The sequence below is a fragment of the Trifolium pratense genome, linkage group LG3, assembly GCF_020283565.1.
Source record: "Trifolium pratense cultivar HEN17-A07 linkage group LG3, ARS_RC_1.1, whole genome shotgun sequence".
NCBI lineage: Eukaryota > Viridiplantae > Streptophyta > Magnoliopsida > Fabales > Fabaceae > Trifolium > Trifolium pratense.
The window spans coordinates 35,822,355-35,841,552 of NC_060061.1; the positions used below are offsets into that span (position 1 = coordinate 35,822,355).

General features: G+C 31.9%; 1 protein-coding gene across 1 annotated transcript; it reads left to right on the forward strand.

The window, feature by feature from the left end:
- The first annotated feature begins 10,665 nt into the window (after positions 1–10,665).
- On the forward strand, positions 10,666–18,286 carry LOC123917952 (respiratory burst oxidase homolog protein D-like). The gene is made up of 12 exons (XM_045969868.1): positions 10,666–11,273; positions 11,893–12,055; positions 12,148–12,196; positions 12,905–13,018; positions 13,430–13,855; positions 14,353–14,814; positions 14,985–15,080; positions 15,755–15,870; positions 15,971–16,073; positions 16,637–16,710; positions 16,928–17,460; positions 17,820–18,286. Exons 1-12 carry the CDS (start codon positions 10,772–10,774, stop codon positions 17,933–17,935), a joined length of 2,754 nt encoding a protein of 917 aa, XP_045825824.1. The 5' UTR covers positions 10,666–10,771; the 3' UTR covers positions 17,936–18,286.
- The last annotated feature ends 912 nt before the right edge of the window (positions 18,287–19,198 follow it).

Below are 19,198 nucleotides of genomic sequence, written 5' to 3' on the forward strand. Positions count from 1 at the left end.
TTATTATTAACATAAATCAAAAGTTTTAAATTTGTAATGAAGTATTGATCTATTTGCGTGCTGGGGTGAACACCTCCCCCTATATTCAAACCGAATAAAAATATCCAATTTAATAATTTGTTAGTTTTTTTTTTTTTTTGAAAGAAAAATACTCCAATTTGTTAGTTGAATTCAACGTTAAAACTTAAAATCCTTCGGTTTCTCCAAGTCCAAATCCAGTAGCACGTTATTGACCATACTGCATCCCAGCTTAAGTTCAACAGGATGTCCTATCTGATGCATTAAATTTAGTTCAATCCATTGTTCAAAACTGACAAGAAAAAACCACCCTCTATGTTCTATGTCAATTAAATGTCTCCAAAAACAATATTAGCCAAAGTGCAGTCCCTTAGTACATGTAAAGTTGTTTCCTCAATTTGTCCACAGTGTGAACAATACGGATCTCTACTGTGAATTTTCTCATTTTGTGTCCATGCCATAGCTTAATATCCACACCATTATCCCTACTGGGTGAGACCACCGAAAGCATGCTTTTAATAATCATATTAGGTACAACATTTTTTTAGAAGATCCATGTTCCATTCACCTTTATGAGTTATGACATCACTAAGCTTCCATCCACTTGTTCCCTCTGGTATCGTATCCACTATATCACATATTCTAGTGCTCTCATTTATCCATTTATCTTCCATCTCCAATAGCCCAAAAACTATGGTCTTTTAATTTAGTCAATAAGCTTCAATATTCTTCCATAATGTTGAGTCATTATGTTTAACTATGAATCTATGACTTCTTTGTGTTTAACACTTCCTCTGCCATACTTTCCACATAAAACCTGCGCCCACAAGCTGCTTTCATTCACCATCAAACTCCATCTAATTTCATGATGCAATCATCATTCATTATTGTTAAATTACGAATTCAAAAACTCAGACCTCCCATCGTTTTCAGTAGAGTGATTGTGTTCCACCCAATAAGATGAGCTTTTCTTTTATCATCAGTATCTCCCCAAATAAAAGAGCGCTGAATCTTTTCTATCTCCTGCAAACAACCTTTTGGAATGTCCATAGACATCATTGGATATACCAGAACCCTAATTAACCTTTTAATTTAATTAATGTTTGAATCAAACTTTTGCAATAGGACCATTAATATGTTTTACATTGAAATTCATTGAGCAATCATTCCATGATAAAACCTTACAACAAACTTTTACTCATATATACTAGACCACGATTGAGGCATTGTTTTGACCAAATGGTAAATGCTTTTGTGTCATCTAAAGCACATTAATGGGGTAGCAAGCAGATGGTGGTCCATTAAAAGTCTTACTAGCCATAATTTTGCCCACTGCCTGAGTTGGATGGAAGGGATCGCAAAAAACATATTGGCCTCTATTTGGGCATAGATTAGCCATTTGCAAGCAATTCATTTGTGTTTTGTTCCTTCCAATACCACAACATGTTGTATCAGTTACATTGAACCCTGAAGTGGAAATAAAATCATTATATCATATTGAAGACATCATGACAGATCATATATATCATAATCTTATTATACTAATATTAAAATAGAAATTAAGAATATTAACTTCTAAGTTGTTACATAGTTATTTGGATTTGCAATCAACTCATCAAAAACTTTATAAGTATCGTCATATGCAAAAATTGAATCGGTGTACTCTATGTTCAATTGATCCACCAAAGATCTAAACAAATTATTGAACAAGACAACCATGTCGTTGATATAAGAATCGCACTATCCTGGAAGGATCATGCATTTGGATATTTCATACGGTATGCAACCAAGGGGCCCAATCGCACTATGAAGACATGAGTGAAAATAAAGAAACTGCAGACACTTAAAATTCTTTTATTAATTCTATACTCTATGAGAAATGCATACTAGAAATCATTTATATCAGTCGCAAGTGAATTTTAACAGATTCACTGGTGTGGTGCAAATTTGTTTGGGGCTGAGAAAGTTCTTTCTAGCAGCGATTGGGCCACTTGGTTGCATACTATATCAAATATCCAAAGTCATGATCCCTCTAGGACAGTGTGATTCTTATATCAACGACATAGTTGTCTTGTTCAATAATTTGTTGAGATCTTTGGTGGATCAATTGAACACAGAGTACACAGATTCAATTTTTGTATATGGTGGTACTTATAATCTTTTCAAAGAGTTGATTGTTGATCCAAATAACTATGGTGAGAACTTAGAAGTTAATGTTCTTAATTTATATTTTAATATTGGTATAATGAGATTATGGTATATATGATCTATCATGATGTGTGTGATGTGATATAATGATATTATTTCCCCTTCATGTTCAATGTAAGTGATACAACATGTTGTGGCATTGGAAGAAACAAAGCACAGATAAATTGCTTGCCAATGTCTAATCCATGCCCAAATAAAGACCAATATATGTTTTGGGGTCCCTTCCATCTAACTCAGGTTGTGGGCAAAATTATGGCTAGTAAGACTTTTAATGGACCACTCTCTACTTGCTACCCAATTAATATGCTTCAGATGACACAAAAACATTTACCATCTTGTCAAAACAATGTCTCAATTGTGGTATAGTATTCTAAGTAAAAGTTTGTTGTAAGGTTTTATTGTGATGGTTGCTCAATGAATTTCAATGTAAAGCATATTAATGTTCCTATTGCAAAAGTTTGTTTCAAATATTAATTAAATTAAAAGGCTCATTAGGGTGATAATTACTAATCTTATTTAGTACAATTAATTACTTTGAATAATATTGGTGACAACAATGTATTATTTGTAACTGGTAGCCATATCTAACCATAATCTTATACTTACTAGCAATGGTTTATTGATAGCTTCAAATTGAAAAGGCAATAATATTCAAGTATCTCTTTTTTTTTTGGTTTACAATGAGCTGGTGATCGAACCCATGACCTATAGCGTACTACCCAAATCCCTCACCACTAGACCAAACCTAGTGGCTTATATTCAAGTATCTCTTGGAACAAAGGAAACTAGAAAATGAGATTACAAGACAAACAATCACCTGAAACAAATATGCACCACACCAGTGAATCAGTTAAGATTCAATTGCAAATGATATAAATGATTTATAGTATGCATTTCTCATAGAGTATAGAATCAATAAAAGAATCGCACTATGAAAACATGACTGAAAATAAAGAAACCGCGGACACTTGAAATTCCTTTATTGATTCTATACTTAATGAGAAATGCGTACTAAAATTCATTTATATCAGTTGCAAGCGAATCTTAACAGATTCACTAGTGTGGTGCAAATTTGTTTGGGACTGAGAATGTTCTTTCTAGCAGCGATTGAGCCATTTGGTTGCATACCATATCAAATATCCAAAGCCATGATCCCTCCAGGACAGTGTGATTCTTATATCAACGACATAGTTGTCTTGTTCAATAATTTGTTGAGATCTTTGGTGGATCAATTGAACACAGAGTACACGGATTCAATTTTTGTATATGGTGATACTTATAATCTTTTCAATGAGTTAATTGCAGATCCAAATACCTATGGTAAGAATTATGGTATATCTGATCTATCATGATGTGCGATGTGATATAATGATATTATTTCCACTTCAGGGTTCATGTAAGTGATACAGCATGTTGTGGTATTGGAAGGAACAAAGCACAGATAAATTGCTTGTCATTGGCTAATCCATGCCCAAATAGAGACCAATATGTGTTTTGGGATCCCTTCCGTCCAAAGTTGTGGGCAAAATTATGACTAGTAAGGCTTTTAATAGACCACTCTTTGTTTGCTACCCAATTAATGTGGTTCATATGACATCATTTGTTTTACCATATGGTCAAAACAACGCCCCAATTGTGGTCTAGTATATCTAAGTAAAAGTTTGTTGTAAGGTTTTATTGTGGAATGATTGCTCAAAGAATTTCAATGTAAAACATATTAATGTTCCTATTGCAAAAGTTTGTTTCAAACATTAATTAAATTAAAAGGCTCATTAGGGTGATAATTACTAATCTTATTTAGTACAATTAATTACTTTGAACAAAGTTGGTCACAACAATGTAGTATTTGTAACTGATAGTCATATTTAAGGTGTGTTTGGTTCGGGGGTTTTGGAGGAGGGGGGGGGGGGGGGGGGGGGGGAGGGGAAGGAATATTTTAAATTTTGTGTGTTTGGTTTAATTTTTAGGAGGGGATATAAGATGAGGGGAGGGGAGCAAAATCCTCCTAAACTCCATTTTTGCTTCCCTCCAAATTGGGGGGATTTGGAGGGGAGGAGAGGTAGAGTACTACAATTTTAATTAAATTGACAATATGATCCCTAATTTTATTTTGCTTCACCTGGATTAGTTTTGTTTATTTATTTCTTACGTTGTCTAATAATTGTTTTCTATAATGTTTGTCTCAATAATTTTTTGTTTTACTTTATATTTATTTTCATTTTCTATCGTTACAAAATTTATCTATTTATTACGTTGTTTTTTTTTCTTTCTTAAACATTACTTATTATTCCATTGTGACTTTATATGGTTTTTTTTACTGAAGTGACTTTATATAGTTATATGTTAATAAAATATCAATCTATTCTTTTTTATATATTTATAAATATGAATTTAAACCTGTAATTTTTTTTCTTCTGGTCAGACGAATCATAAAAACTGACAGATTGTTATAAATATATATATTAATCTGTACCAAATAGTTATAAAATTATGGGATTATAAGGATAAAAAAGTAAATTAGTTTTAAAATCTCTCCCCTCATCTTGTGAACCAAACACATATATTATTAAAATCCCTCACCTCCCGAACCTTTTCCTCATTTGAACCAAACATATATGTAATTAAAAATCTCCCCTCCCCTTCCCTTCCCCCCCTCTACTCCATCAAAATCCCTCCCCCCCCTCCTCTATTGAACCAAACAGACCCTAACTGTAATATTATATGTTACTAGCAATTGTTTATTGATGACTTCAAATTGAAAATGCAATAATATTCAAGTATCTCTTTGAACAAAAGAAACTAGCAAATGAGATTACAAGGCAAACAATCACCTGAAACTTGCCCCTTCCAAGTGAAGGCTTAAGCAAATTAGCAAGTGTATGAACTTCGTCAATGAAAAGAATGACATCACCTACATTTCAAGAAAAGCAATGAGCTAAAACAATCTCTCGAAGTGTGCACATATATAACCACAACTTTTATCATAATTTTTTTGTTAAAATGTATTTACCTGACTTTATTATTTCATTTATTAATTTTTTAACATGGTCCTCTAGCTCTCTATCTTTTGCTAATGCATTAACAGAAACTTGACAAAACTGGATTTCCATAAAAGTTTATGCTGATGAATGTTTTCAAACTAATTATGTAACTCAAAAGGACTTTTAAACCGGGATATGACAGCGACCTGTTGGGTAGCCCCAAAAACTGATTCACCGAGAAATAAAAATCAATTTTGACCAGAGTATGCGAGGAGGAGTTTGAGCTTCAGTCAAAATTGATCATCACAAAATCATAAAACAAATTGTATTTTGGGTAACTCATTAATCATCGATTTAGCTTTTAAGCACAACACAGTTGCTGCATTAATCCTAGAGCAACAACTGAAGATCATTTATGTGCCACAAACTATAACATATTGCCTTTGCCATAATTCAGTTGATGCTACTTAGCACGACTGATTTAATCACAAATAGTTTGACAATCAATTAAACAAAGGTCTTTTCCGGAAAACACGGTGGGTCTAGTGTGTAATATTGTTACACGTTTGTATAACTGCCATCATGACGGAGTAGCAAAACAAGTTTCATAACATCCGACATTATTCTTAAAAAATTCATTACCAAATAAACAAATTTTCTTAAAATAGCCGTGATGTCCTTCTAACAAGTTTCTTTTGGAAACACTTAAAAGCAAGAAAGTATAAACTAAAACGCATGTGTATATATCTACAGGGTGTGTTTAATGTGCTAAACGCCAAAACAAACACACGGTGAATTTAAATTTTCATAAATAGTTTGACGACCAAATAATCAAAGATCTTTGCCGGAAAACACGGATGGTCTCGTGTGTAATATCCTTACACGTTTGTATAACTGCCATCGTGATTCGTGACAGTAGCAAAACAAGTTTCATAACATCCAACATTATTCTTAAAAAATAAGAGACTCGACAAAACAACTTCGGTTATCTTGTGTTTGACGACTAAATAAACAAAGATCTTTGCCGAAAAACACGAAGGATCTAGTGTGTAATATCGTTACACGTTTCTATAACTACCATCATGATTCTTGACAGAGTAGCAAAGCAAGTTTCATAACATCCTAAATTATTCTTAAAAAATAAGAGACTCGACAAAACAACTTCAATTATCTTGTGTTTGATTTTAAAACTGTTCATAAGACTGAACAAATTTGAGGTCATTAACCTTATGTCACAAACATCAAAATATCAAAATAACCTTATGTCACCAAACATCGTACAAGACCAAAAGTCGTTTGATACCTTAAAAATTTGTCTGGGGAGGTTATGTTTTTAAAAATCAAACGGACCCGTAGAAATGAACCAAAAACAATAGTACACCAAATACAAAATAGGAACATATAACAAATAGGCAATAAAGAAAGAGATCTGATACAGTGACATTATACCTATAAAGAATTTGAGCAGAACTTCCATCATCAACTTTGATTATAGTAGAGAAAATATGTTCAGATCAACAAAATCAGCAGCAGCAGCTTTAAACACACACTTTGTACCAACATAACCGGTTGGATCAGCAGTAGATCTATCTATCTTCATAAACATTAACACTATCATCATCAACATAACCGGTTGGATCATTGAGATGACGAACAACATCACGAGCTTCTTCAAGAGTGATTACAGCAAAATCAAGAAAATTGTTGAACGATTTGTTTCGTCAGCTTCAGATATAAGACCAGGCATGATATATTGTGCGTAAACGAAATCGCTCTTGAATGATCTGGTTTCTTTTGTTGAATATACTATCATTTTTATGGATCTTTCTGTGGATCGGTGGAAATGTAAGAAATGAGAACAAAACGTGAGTACGCCGTAGCGGAGGAGGTTGTGGTGGAGCAGGATTACGATGGGATGCGTCGGAAGCGGTTGGAAGTGAGAGTAGTGAACCATGGGTTAATAGATGGAGAAGAAGAAACTTGCATGGTTGAGTGTTAGAATGAACTATGGTAAGAGGTTGGGAATGAGAAAAGGAGCTTTTAATATTAGTACTAACTTTTGTCTTATTCACAAAAGTGGTGGTTTTTTGTTTTTTTTTGGGTAGGTTTATCTAGTAATCAATGTATCTGATTAAATAGTACAAGATACTTCCTCCGTCTCAAAATATAAGTAAAAATGAGTCAAAATTGGTTAAAGATTTGGATAAATACATTCATTTTTGTTGACCAACTTTTGGTTATATTTTGGAACGAAGGGAGTATATCGGTTATTTAATGAATTAACAAGTAAAATGTGATTTGTTCCTTATAAAAAGATTTTCAAAAATGCTAAATATAGCGAAGGAATTATCACGAAAGAATCACGACGGTGTAATTAATTATTCACACCACTACCTGCTGAATTCCGCTAAATCTGGAACTATATGAAAGCCACAGTTCTTTCTCTTCTACTCACATAAATACACTTCGCGAAATTTCAAGAATTAATGTTTCGCTGGATATAGCACTCCTCAAAGATTTTAGGGAGTGTTATTTTTTCCTTTGATTTTGAAAGTTTTGTGGGGAAGAAAGAAAGAAGGAATAGGAAGCGAGAAATGGAGTGAGAATGACATATTGGTATACACATAACTAAGTAAAGACTAATTTTTATTTTCTCATGGTGATGGATTCATAAAGAAGAAAAAAAAACGAAATTAGAAGAGAGAAAAAAATGATTGGGATGATTCTGAATGGAAAACTACATGAGAAAAAAAGTATGAGAGGATTCAAATCCGAACATTTGTCAAGTTCCTATGTTCAGTAATTAACCTGCAATGCCTAAAATTCAGTGTCCCTCTCACTGCGTCTGCGTGTTTACTTTTTTCTCCATAAAAATCGATTAATGGTTAAATAATAATATGTTTAAAGTACAACACGATTAGACGAGAAACTGAAATTAATAATTTGCGGTCAACAAATGACTTATCTGAGGAGGATACACCTCAAAAATTTGAGACTCTTCAGCTAAAGAACAATACATACAAGCTAATTAAGGCATTCGCACATTGATTACTCGAAAAACGTGCTTACAATCGCCACTCAATCGCTCTCTAGGAGACAACATATTCTAGCAATCAATGATCCTCCCATAACATTTTTACCTTCCAATGCAGCCAACGAGTCAACATTAATTTCAACAGCTCCTAAACCCGTGTGTTTTACAAACTTTAACCCTTTAAACACACCCCTTTAAAGATTCCCCATAAACTTCATGTAACAACAATAAAGAACAACTTAACCTCAAAAAAAAAAAACAATAAAGAACAACTTGGATGACGGTGGGTAGTATATTTTAGACTGAACTTCTGACTACGAGAGTCATATTTGTAACTCTATACATTACATCATTAGTTTTTTGTAGACATGAAAGATCTTCATTTGCCACTTTTTGTTGCACCATTAGTTTCGTGCCTTCACTGAAGATGGTTAGAATCGAATTACAATTAATGATTAATTTTCGTGTGCCTTTGTTCTAAGCTAGTGTCGGAGCAGAGAGTAATACTATAAATTTAGTTGGAAAAATGTTATTTCAACATCAATTCTTAGACAAAAATAGACAAACCTAAATATACGTGCCACTTTTTAATTTTTTAATACTTTTTGCATGCATCGAAAATCGGGCATACAAACAAGGAAAATACAGATGTCATATTTTTGTCGATAAAATGATGTTTATATAACATAGCTCATTTAGTTGTAAGAGCTTTTGTTGCACCCAATTCTTAGTAAAGTCAAAAAGTCAGCGTACGTTCGTGCTCATCTCAAAATACGCATCCATAATTTCATCCAATAACACAATATTTAAACACTCACGGAAAAAGGAAAGAATAAAAATAAAGAAATGATATACAATTTTAAAAATAATTAAATGTTATATAATTTAATGTTGTGTCCAAATGATATATATTTGAGGTTGTGATCAATTAAGTATAATAGATCATTTCACTACACCAAAACTCTATTACCTCAATTTTTCTTGTTAGATTTGAATTCTCTACATTCAAAAATATTACCTTTAGGACTCATTTGGTGCGCAAGATAGAATAGTGATAGGATATGATATAAAACAGGATAAAGATAGGATAGAATATCAGCAGGATAATAGTTATCCTCAGTTATCCTATCTTGTGTTTGGTGCACACAGGATAACAAACATGATAACTATTATATCATGTTTTTAATATATACTTGCTCATAATAATATGATAAGATATATAAAATATTTAAATGACAAAATTACCCTTGTAAATCAATTGTTATTTTTTTAAAATTATTTTGTAATACTTTGAATTTTTTAAATAAAAAATATAAATAAGTAATCAAATAAATTTATATAGTTTTAAATAAAAAACATGAGAAAATAATAAATTTTAATTTTTTATATGAATCATGATCAAATAAATAACCCAATGATATATACATGTTAGATAAGCTAAATAAATATATGATATATCTCATACGTAAATAATAAAAATACCATTGCAAAATAATTATATTTAATTTCTTATAGAATTTAAATTAATATCCATATTTTACGATTTTTTAATAATTAGTTTACTTTAAAATATTGTAATTTTAGTATAATTTTGATTTTTTTAGATTATCAAAATTACAAAATTACCCTTGTGAGAAAATCACATGTATATTTAAAAATTAATTATTTTATTATTAATTTACTATCAAATAATTTTATTATTTATAATTTATTAATTTTCATTTTTTTATTTTAAATTTTATTTTATAGAATAAATCAGTAAAAAAAAAAAAAATTATCCTATCTTGCTGGTAACCCAGCTCAAATTCAAGATAAAATTTTAACTAGAGAGACAAGATAGAGGATTAACTTATCATATCTTACTTGTGTCGCCAATCACCGGACTGAAACAGGATATGATACAGTTATCCTATCATGTCTTTTATCCTGTGCACCAAACGGGCCCTTACGACTTTACCTATATTTATCTATATTTAGTACAAATATGCTATGAGAGATAATATCGACGCAATTTATTAATAGTATAAAACTTTTTACATGGTTGATCGATTGAAGTCATTTTTAAAACAAATTTTGATACAAATGACATGAGCAAGTTATTTGAATATGAGTGTTCATACTTAAACACGCAAAATTCACATTTATCTCTCTCTAATTCTTTCTCTCTCAAAGGTGTAAACGAGTGTGTATGGGTTGTCTATGGAAACTTTATCTTTTCAATATTGCAAATGTTCTAATAAATGACATCAACATAAAACTGTCACACTTGACGCATGAAATGCATGAAAGTATATAATAATATCCTAAATCATAATAATGTGAAGCATTTAGATGCCACCAAACACGTTTTTTGATTTTCTGAAATTTTATATCCCCTGTTTTCTACCATTACCTTAAAAAAAAACAGAACAACACAGTTGACCCACAACACACGCAACATTAAAAAAAAGACCATAAACTATTATGCATTGCTTTAAAACGAGAAACGTGAATTCAAGAAACAAAACATTGTGCATACAAGAGACAGATAATGGGAACTAACGAAATTGAAGTAGTTTCTTCAGAACTCATTGAAAGGGTACCTCACCACAACAATGGTTCACTTAACAGAAGAAAAACAAAGTCAAACTCAGTTATATCTCCGGAACTGGAACAAGATGATGAAGATGATGATGATGATGAAGGTTTTGCTGAAGCAACTTTCGTTCTTCAAGGTGACTCTGTTACTTTAGAGAGTGTTAAACCTGTTACTGATAATGGAGAAATTGGCAAACTAGAGAAGAAAAGATCTTTTGGTGTTTCGGTTGTGAAAACTGCTTCTTTTCATTTGAAGCGTTTAGCTGCTTTTTCTAAAGTGAAGAAGTATGATAGGACTGATTCTGCAGCTTTTCATGCTCTCAAGAAATTCAAGTTTATCACTGTTGCTAAAACTGATGGTGATAATGGATGGTCAGAGGTTGAGAAGCGGTTTGATGATATTACTGAAGAAACTAATGGTTTACTTCATCGTTCTCAATTTTCCAAATGCATAGGTATTGATTGTTGAATACAAATCTATTTTCTTATGTTTGTTCAACTTGTATCAAGGTGATTCAAGGGTATGTTTTAAATTAAGTTATTTATTTGAACTATATATAATCAGAATATGTGAAATTTGAAATATTGAGTTCAACTAATCGTTAGTTGGTCCAGCGGTAATTGGTTGGTCCAGCGGTAATTGACGCTAGATTTGGTAGAGATGATCATTGTTCGATCCCCGCAACTACGTACGATCGGGAGGGGACTGAAACCACTTGATGCTAGAATTAGCCCCCGAACCAGATTAGGCGGTCTAGTAGGCCGGATACTAGTGGTGAAAACAAAACAAAAAATATTGAGCTAAGTGGTTAATGAGCTTCACTAAATGACAAATTGTTCGGGAAAACCCGAGTTCGATTTCTCAATGAAACAATTTCTTGATCAAATTTTACTTACATCTCGGTCTAACTTCGAATTACTAGTTTTCTTAGGATTAGCTTAAGAAAACATATTATATAGAGTACAATATTATGTAAAAAACAGTTTAAATTTATTTTATATTTTTATTATAGAAATAGCATTTACAAAGTGTTGAGTGTAAATTTTTTGAGGATGTGTTGAATTTTGATTCAGGGATGAAAAAGGGGTCTGAGAACTTTGGAGGTGAGCTTTTTGATGGTATGTGTAGGAGGAAGCATATGGTTCCGGATTCAATTGATAAGGCAGTGATGAAGGAGTTTTGGGAACAGATTTCTGAGCCTAAATTTGATTCTAGGCTCAAAACATTCTTTGACATGTAAATCTTGTTTTTTTTTTTTTTCCTTTCTTATGAATATAAAGGAAAACAAAAAAGAGTATGCAGCTGAAGTGTATTAATTTGGAATGCAGGATTGATAAAAATGGAGATGGCAGAATCACGGAGAATGAAATTACAGAGGTATCAAATCACAAATTACTCAAAATTTTGTAGGTTCAAGATATTGAACTTTGAACAATCACATATCATAAGTTATTATAATAATATCCACTTACATATTTCACAAGTATTGAAAAAATAGTTTAGTAAAAAAAAAGTATTGAAAAAATAGTAATAAATTTCTTAAAGATATTACCGATAAGAATCTCATATTAGATACAAATGACCTGAAAATATATTTATAAGTAGGGTCAATCATCACATTACAAGTATGTTTTGTAGAGTTGAGTTTGACTTAACTCAAAAATTCTAAGATGGTATCAGAGTTTACTCTAACATCCGTTGGGTCGTTTACTTTCAAGTTTCTGTTATTGGATAACCACCATTTTTATCCACGCATCAAACCATTAGTGTTTGATGTAATAGAGTGTGTTAAGAGTCTTACATTATATGAAAGATGACATGAAAATATGATTATAAATAGAGACAATTTCCATCTTAGAAATCATTTTATATAATTGAATTAAGAGTTTTATTTTTTTTTTTTAATAATTACCTGTATAATTATTAATAGCCTAAGAGAAACAAAATAAATTTATGTTTTTCAATCGTAAATCAAATGGGAATACATTTGTAAGTAAATTCTCAATTTATATGAAATTTTGAAAAATGTTTCATATGAAGGGAAAATTGAATTATTCTGGATCATGTGTTGAATTATGTTTTCAGATTATTAGCCTTAGCGCCGCTACAAACAACCTCTCAAACATAAAGAATCAGGCAAAGGAATATGCTGCTTTGATCATGGAAGAACTAGACCCTGATGGCTTAGGATATATCATGGTAACTATTTTACATTAGATTGTGGATCTATTTACTTATACACCTGGTATAAGAGTTTCACATCGGAAGGGGTAAGTTTCAAACATAAGTTTATAAGCGCAGAAAGTTCTCACTCTACAAATAAGTTTTATCAGGATGAATTAAACTCAATCAAAATTCTAATATAATATGATGATATCATATCACTCGGTTTTAGGCCATACAATCTTTGACCTGACGGTTCAAATGTTATATCAGGATTTTATATTAAACAAAAATGGAAAAACTTTCTTAAAATCTAAACCGTCTGATCTTGATCCGACCGTTTGGAGTCGTTAAATGCATGCAGTCATGAGTCATGAGTGCACTTAATCTAATTTCATATTTCTTTGTCCATTTGATGATATTATATAATTATTGTTTGGAGGATAGGTAGAACACCTGGAGATGCTCTTGTTGCATGGATCAGATGATTCTACAGAAATAGAGAGTAAGGACCTGAGCCAAATGCTAGATAGCATAAAGCCAAGGTCTAAATATGAAGACAGTCCTATTGGGAAGAGGTGTATAGAGACAATTAACTTTCTGCATGACAATTGGAAGAGAAATTGGATATTAATATTGTGGATTAGTGTTATGTGTGCTCTATTTACATACAAATTCATACAGTATAGAAGAAAAGCTGCTTATGAGGTAATGGGACATTGTGTGTGCATGGCTAAAGGTGCAGCTGAGACACTCAAATTGAACATGGCTATTATCTTGTTACCTGTTTGTCGAAATACTGTTACATGGCTTAGGAGTAAGACCAAGCTAGGCATTGTTGTTCCTTTTAATGACAACCTCAACTTCCACAAGGTATTGATAATGAAAATGCTGATCACATAGAACTTCTATGTCAGGATTCGTCCTTGCATAGAAGGGTACAATGAGGGATATGGATTGTATGCGGTTGCAGTCATGCAGTCAGATTATATGTGGCATTCTGATTAAAATCAGATGGATCAAGTCAAGAAAAGTTTGTTTTGAATCAGAACCATTTGATCTTAATCGAACGGTCAGATCTGATTTAACTGCATGATCACGTAATTTTGACTACACACAATCTAGATCGTTATAATTTTTTTTGAAGAAGCTAAATTAGCCCACCCAAATTGGCACAAGAGAGAATCGAACCCGAGATCTTAAGGCGGAACACACTCATAGGTTCCAAGTCAATACCACCAAACCAACCCAAGTGGATTCTTTCAAGATCGTTACAATGAGACATGTATAATCAATGTTAGCAACTAAGTTCTAATGAGTGTAAAAAAATATGTAACTACAATAACTTATTTCTAATTTGTCTTCTGTAGGTAATAGCTGTGGCAATAGCAATTGGAGTTGGTATTCATGCTATTTATCATCTAGCTTGTGACTTTCCTAGCCTTCTTCATGCAAATAGTGAAAAGTACAAACTTATGGAACCATATTTTGGAAAACAACCAACAAATTATTGGCATTTTGTGAAATCATGGGAAGGAGTAACAGGGATTATAATGGTTGTTTTAATGACAATAGCTTTCACATTGGCTAGTCCTTGGTTCAGGAGAAGTAGGGTGAAGGTGCCCAAACCTGAAAAACTCAAATGCCTTGAAACCCTTGATAGTAGAAGAAAAATATTTGCTTTCAATACACTCAAAATCCTCCAACCCCTTAATAATCTAATTGGTTTCAATGCCTTTTGGTACTCTCATCATCTCTTTGTGTTTGTCTATGCCCTTTTGATTGTGCATGGAATCAAACTTTACTTTACTAAGGAATGGTACAAGAAAACGGTTAGCACCTTTCTTCATTAACCCTTTTCCTTAAAACACTATAATGTTACATTAAAAACTAAAATTAACTTTCATTTTGCAACACTTCTTTTAAAAAAAGTGACATTTATTATGAGACAGTTAAACTAATTAAATTGTAAGGAACTTTATCATGTGTACGTGTTTTGTAGACTTGGATGTATTTGGCTATTCCCATCATCATATACGCATTGGAAAGATTGACGAGACTACTCAGATCACGTATCAAGTCTGTGAAAATATTAAAGGTGAGTGTAATATTGAATTACAATTACTCACTATCAAGTATCACTTACATAAACAGAAACATATATGAATGATTCAAAATTTTGTTATTCAAATTTGTTTTGATACCCCAAAAAGTCTCATATTAATTGTTTGAGAATTGAGACTAAAAGTAGTTTATAAACAACAACACATTCTTCAATCCAATGTGAGACCCCTTTAAAAAATGACAAAACTGTAAAAGCTCACACAAGACTCAAAACAGACAATATCTCAAAAATACGGTGTTGTCAACTTGAGGTCTGAACAATTACATTGGAAAGAGGAGTGTAAGCTACATATATATGCCCTTTATCCCATTAAAATCTACGACACCAAAAGTTGTTTATAAAGAATTATTTACCTATAATTCATATGACATTCAATAGACAAATAAAAGATTATTAGGTCGGACGTCGTGATTGAGATTTAAACCCCGAGTCTTCCACTTATGTGTGTGAGTTTTCAATGACAATTGTCATTTTGTCTATCTAAAAAAAGGATTGTGTAAATAGAATTCATAAATTATTTTCTATTCCATGAATAAATATCTTTTGCCTAATATTCAAAAGTTAGATACATAAAAGAGAGAAGAAAAGGGGAAAAAAAATAATCTCAAAATGCATATCTGACCAAATTTTGTATGTCCTATTTGAAGGCTGTTGTTTATCCTGGAGATGTGTTGGGACTTCATATGTCAAAACCTAAGGGGTTTAAGTACAAAAGTGGACAATACATGTTTGTAAATTGTGCTGATGTCTCTCCATTTCAATGGTACTATGAATTTGAAGAAACATAATTAGTAGCTCTTGTATGCTATTATTATATGAAAATGTTGCATCTAAATAACTATTTTTTTTTTATGGTTTCCCAGGCATCCATTTTCCATAACCTCTTCCCCAGAAGATGATTACCTTAGTGTTCACATCAAGGACCAAGGTGACTGGACCAAGAGTCTCATATCCAAATTCAAAGAGGTGTGAATTCGTTATCTTTTATTGATACTAATATAATTCTAATTCTAATTATTTGGACATTTTACATTAAAAAATAAATAAAACATAATAAAAAAATAAAAACTAACTACTACTTCTATATTTAGTATTTACATTAATCTCTTATTATAAGTTCATTTGCGAATTTACAAGTATTAAGAAAATAATAAGAATATTTTTAATAATATTTCTGGTTTCTAAAATACTCTTTTTTGTGTAAAAATATATCCATCTCCCACTTTTAATCTTTCAAAACACTTAATTTAACTAGAGATATATTTCAAAAAATAATAAATGTATATACTAAATTACCAATTTGAAATATGACTTTATATTTAGTACAAGTTTCAACGAAAACTTTTATTTAGACACAGATAGTATATACTACACAAGTTTATGTGTTTGGGTGCAAATGCAGATTAATATTACACGAATTTTTATTTATTTGTTTATTTGCAAATTCACATGCAATCCAATTTTCTTTGCAATTTGTGGTTTATCCTTTGTGACTAATTACTAGGGGTTATTTGATTTGGTTCTATCAGAGTTGCCGTAAACCAACGGATGGGCAGAGTGGACTTCTAAGAGTTGATTGCTCCCCGGTGGATAACAGCCCAAGGTAACACACATGTATTGTAGATATCAATTAATATGTTGATCCGACAAATATATATTGCTTGCCGTTGGAATTCCGTTAGCATAACGAAATTCCAACTCAACATTCACTTTGTCGTAGTTCTATGCCAAAATGATTGAAAATGTTGATTTTTCACTAAAAAAATTGTTTATTGGATGATTTGTTTTTTGAAAATTTCACAAATTATTGTACTATGCAGTACTCTCCCTAAAGTTATGATAGATGGTCCTTATGGAGCTCCTGCACAAGACTACAAACAATATGAGATAGTTTTACTTGTTGGCCTAGGAATTGGGGCTACCCCAATGATAAGTATAGTAAAGGACATCTTGAATAATGTCAAGGCCAAGGAAAATGAGGAAGGGAACACAATAGAGGAAGGAACAAGATCATCACAAAACAAGAAAACACATTTGAGTAACTTTAAAACTAGAAAGGCTTATTTTTATTGGGTGACTGGGGAACAAGGTTTCTTTGATTGGTTTAAAGGTGTAATGAATGAGGTATCTGAAGAAGATCATTATGGAGTAATTGATATTCACAATCACTTGACTAGTATATTTGAAGAGGGTGATTCTCGTTCTACTCTCATTGCTGCGCTTCAATCATTAAACTATGCTAAAAACGGCATTGATATCGTTGCTGGAACACCCGTTAAGTCTCACTTCGCCAGACCCAATTGGCGTAGTGTCTACAAGCACGTTGAAGCTAATCATCCAAATAAACGCGTTGGTGAGTTCATACACTTCATCCTTGTTTGGATTTGCATTAAGTTTGAGAAAATTATGGCTTGTCATCTTAAATTTTGCAAAAACTATATTTTGAATTTTAATAATAATTTTTTTTTTTTGAATGGCAATGTGTCAACTTGATTTTGTCAATTCCAAACATAGACTCCAATTGACATTATATTTCTTTACTTTGTCATGCATATGCATTGTGTAGACTCCTCCAACATTTTTTTAAGAAAAAATATTTAAAAGAGTTTATATATAAAAAATTATTTAAAAAATCCATAATAATCAATAAATGTATCCACTACATTTAAATAAATGAGAATTTATTAGTAAAAAAAAGTTTATGTAATGCAGGAGTATTTTACTGTGGTAATGCTGCACCTGTTGAAGAACTTCGTAAGTTAGCTTCAGATTACTCTCACAACTCAAAAACAAACACCAAATTTGATTTTCACAAAGAGAATTTCTAGAAAAAAATGGATATGAATTATTGAAGACAAGAAGTGACGTTGGACACAAGATGCTCTTTCAATTACTGTACTATTATATGGAGAGATATGTTTCTGAGCAAGTTTGGTCACAAGCTCAAATAAAAAGTGATAATTTTGGCATACACGTGAGTGGAAAAGGGTAGGAAAAAAAAAAGAATTAAATAATAGTATATATTATTATGTGTGTCTAAATTATTTTTATTTTAAGTTGGTGACCAAGCTATTGTTGATTGTTTCTTGGTTGAACAATTTAGTCGAATAATTTCAAGGAAATAACATTTTTTTTGGACACATTTCAAGGAAATAACATGGAATCTCATTTATTGGTAATTCTAAAATATATACTTGTTCATTTAGATTATATTTATTTTGTTCTCGTGAGTTTAGCTCAACTGGTAAGAACATCACATTTCAAATCTCAAACACTCCATTTACTCAGGAGTGTAATTTTAATTTCTAGATTACTTGAAAAAAAGAAAGAGATTATGTTGATGTTTGAAAATATTAGTAGACTTTGGCCAAATAAAATCATAAAAGAAGTTAGAGAAATTACACTCTTCTTTCTTTAAAAAAAGTTTGATCAAACTTAAAATAACCTCAAAATTTGAGGTCAATTTAGCGGCACATCCGACACATGGATGTGGGTTGGCCGTGATTTTTTAATCTTCATAAAATTGTAAACTTTTAAATATTTCTCAATATCTTATCAATTAAAAAGAACCATATACACTGTTCTGGACTGGGCCTAGAAGCCCAGTAGCTGAGGAACTGCTAACTGGCTGTCGAGAAAGGCCTAATAAGGAGTAGCATGCGAAGACCTGCGACGAGTCAACGGTCACAATAGACCTGCGTATTGTAACGGCTGACCACCAGAATGATGAGCATTAATTGCTCATCATGGCTCTCTAGCCGTTTTTCGGCAGCCACTTTATGGTCATTAATGTCATCAAGGGTCTTGGCCCTAGCATTGAGGGTTATATATACAACCTTCACAATCCTCACAAGATACGTATTATAACACCCAGAAAAAACCTTTGGTTCACTCTCACTGACTTGAGTGTCGGAGCATCAAGTACACAACCCCCTCCACTTCACCAGAGGCTTGAACGGAGCAACGCCGGACGCGATCACCATTCTGATTAGGTAAGATCACACACTATTTATATAACTTTGATCCCAAGAAAAAAAGTAATAATTAGTACTTTCTAATATCTTATCACTAATATGCATGATTAGGTTAGG

Bases quoted from the DNA above. Each gene is read 5' to 3' on its own strand.
- LOC123917952 (XM_045969868.1), top strand. From the start codon at position 10,772: ATGGGAACTAACGAAATTGAAGTAGTTTCTTCAGAACTCATTGAAAGG. The intron at 12,056-12,147 runs GTAAATCTTGTT...TTTGGAATGCAG, and splicing joins CTCAAAACATTCTTTGACAT to GATTGATAAAAATGGAGATG. The intron at 16,074-16,636 runs GTGTGAATTCGT...TGGTTCTATCAG, and splicing joins TCATATCCAAATTCAAAGAG to AGTTGCCGTAAACCAACGGA.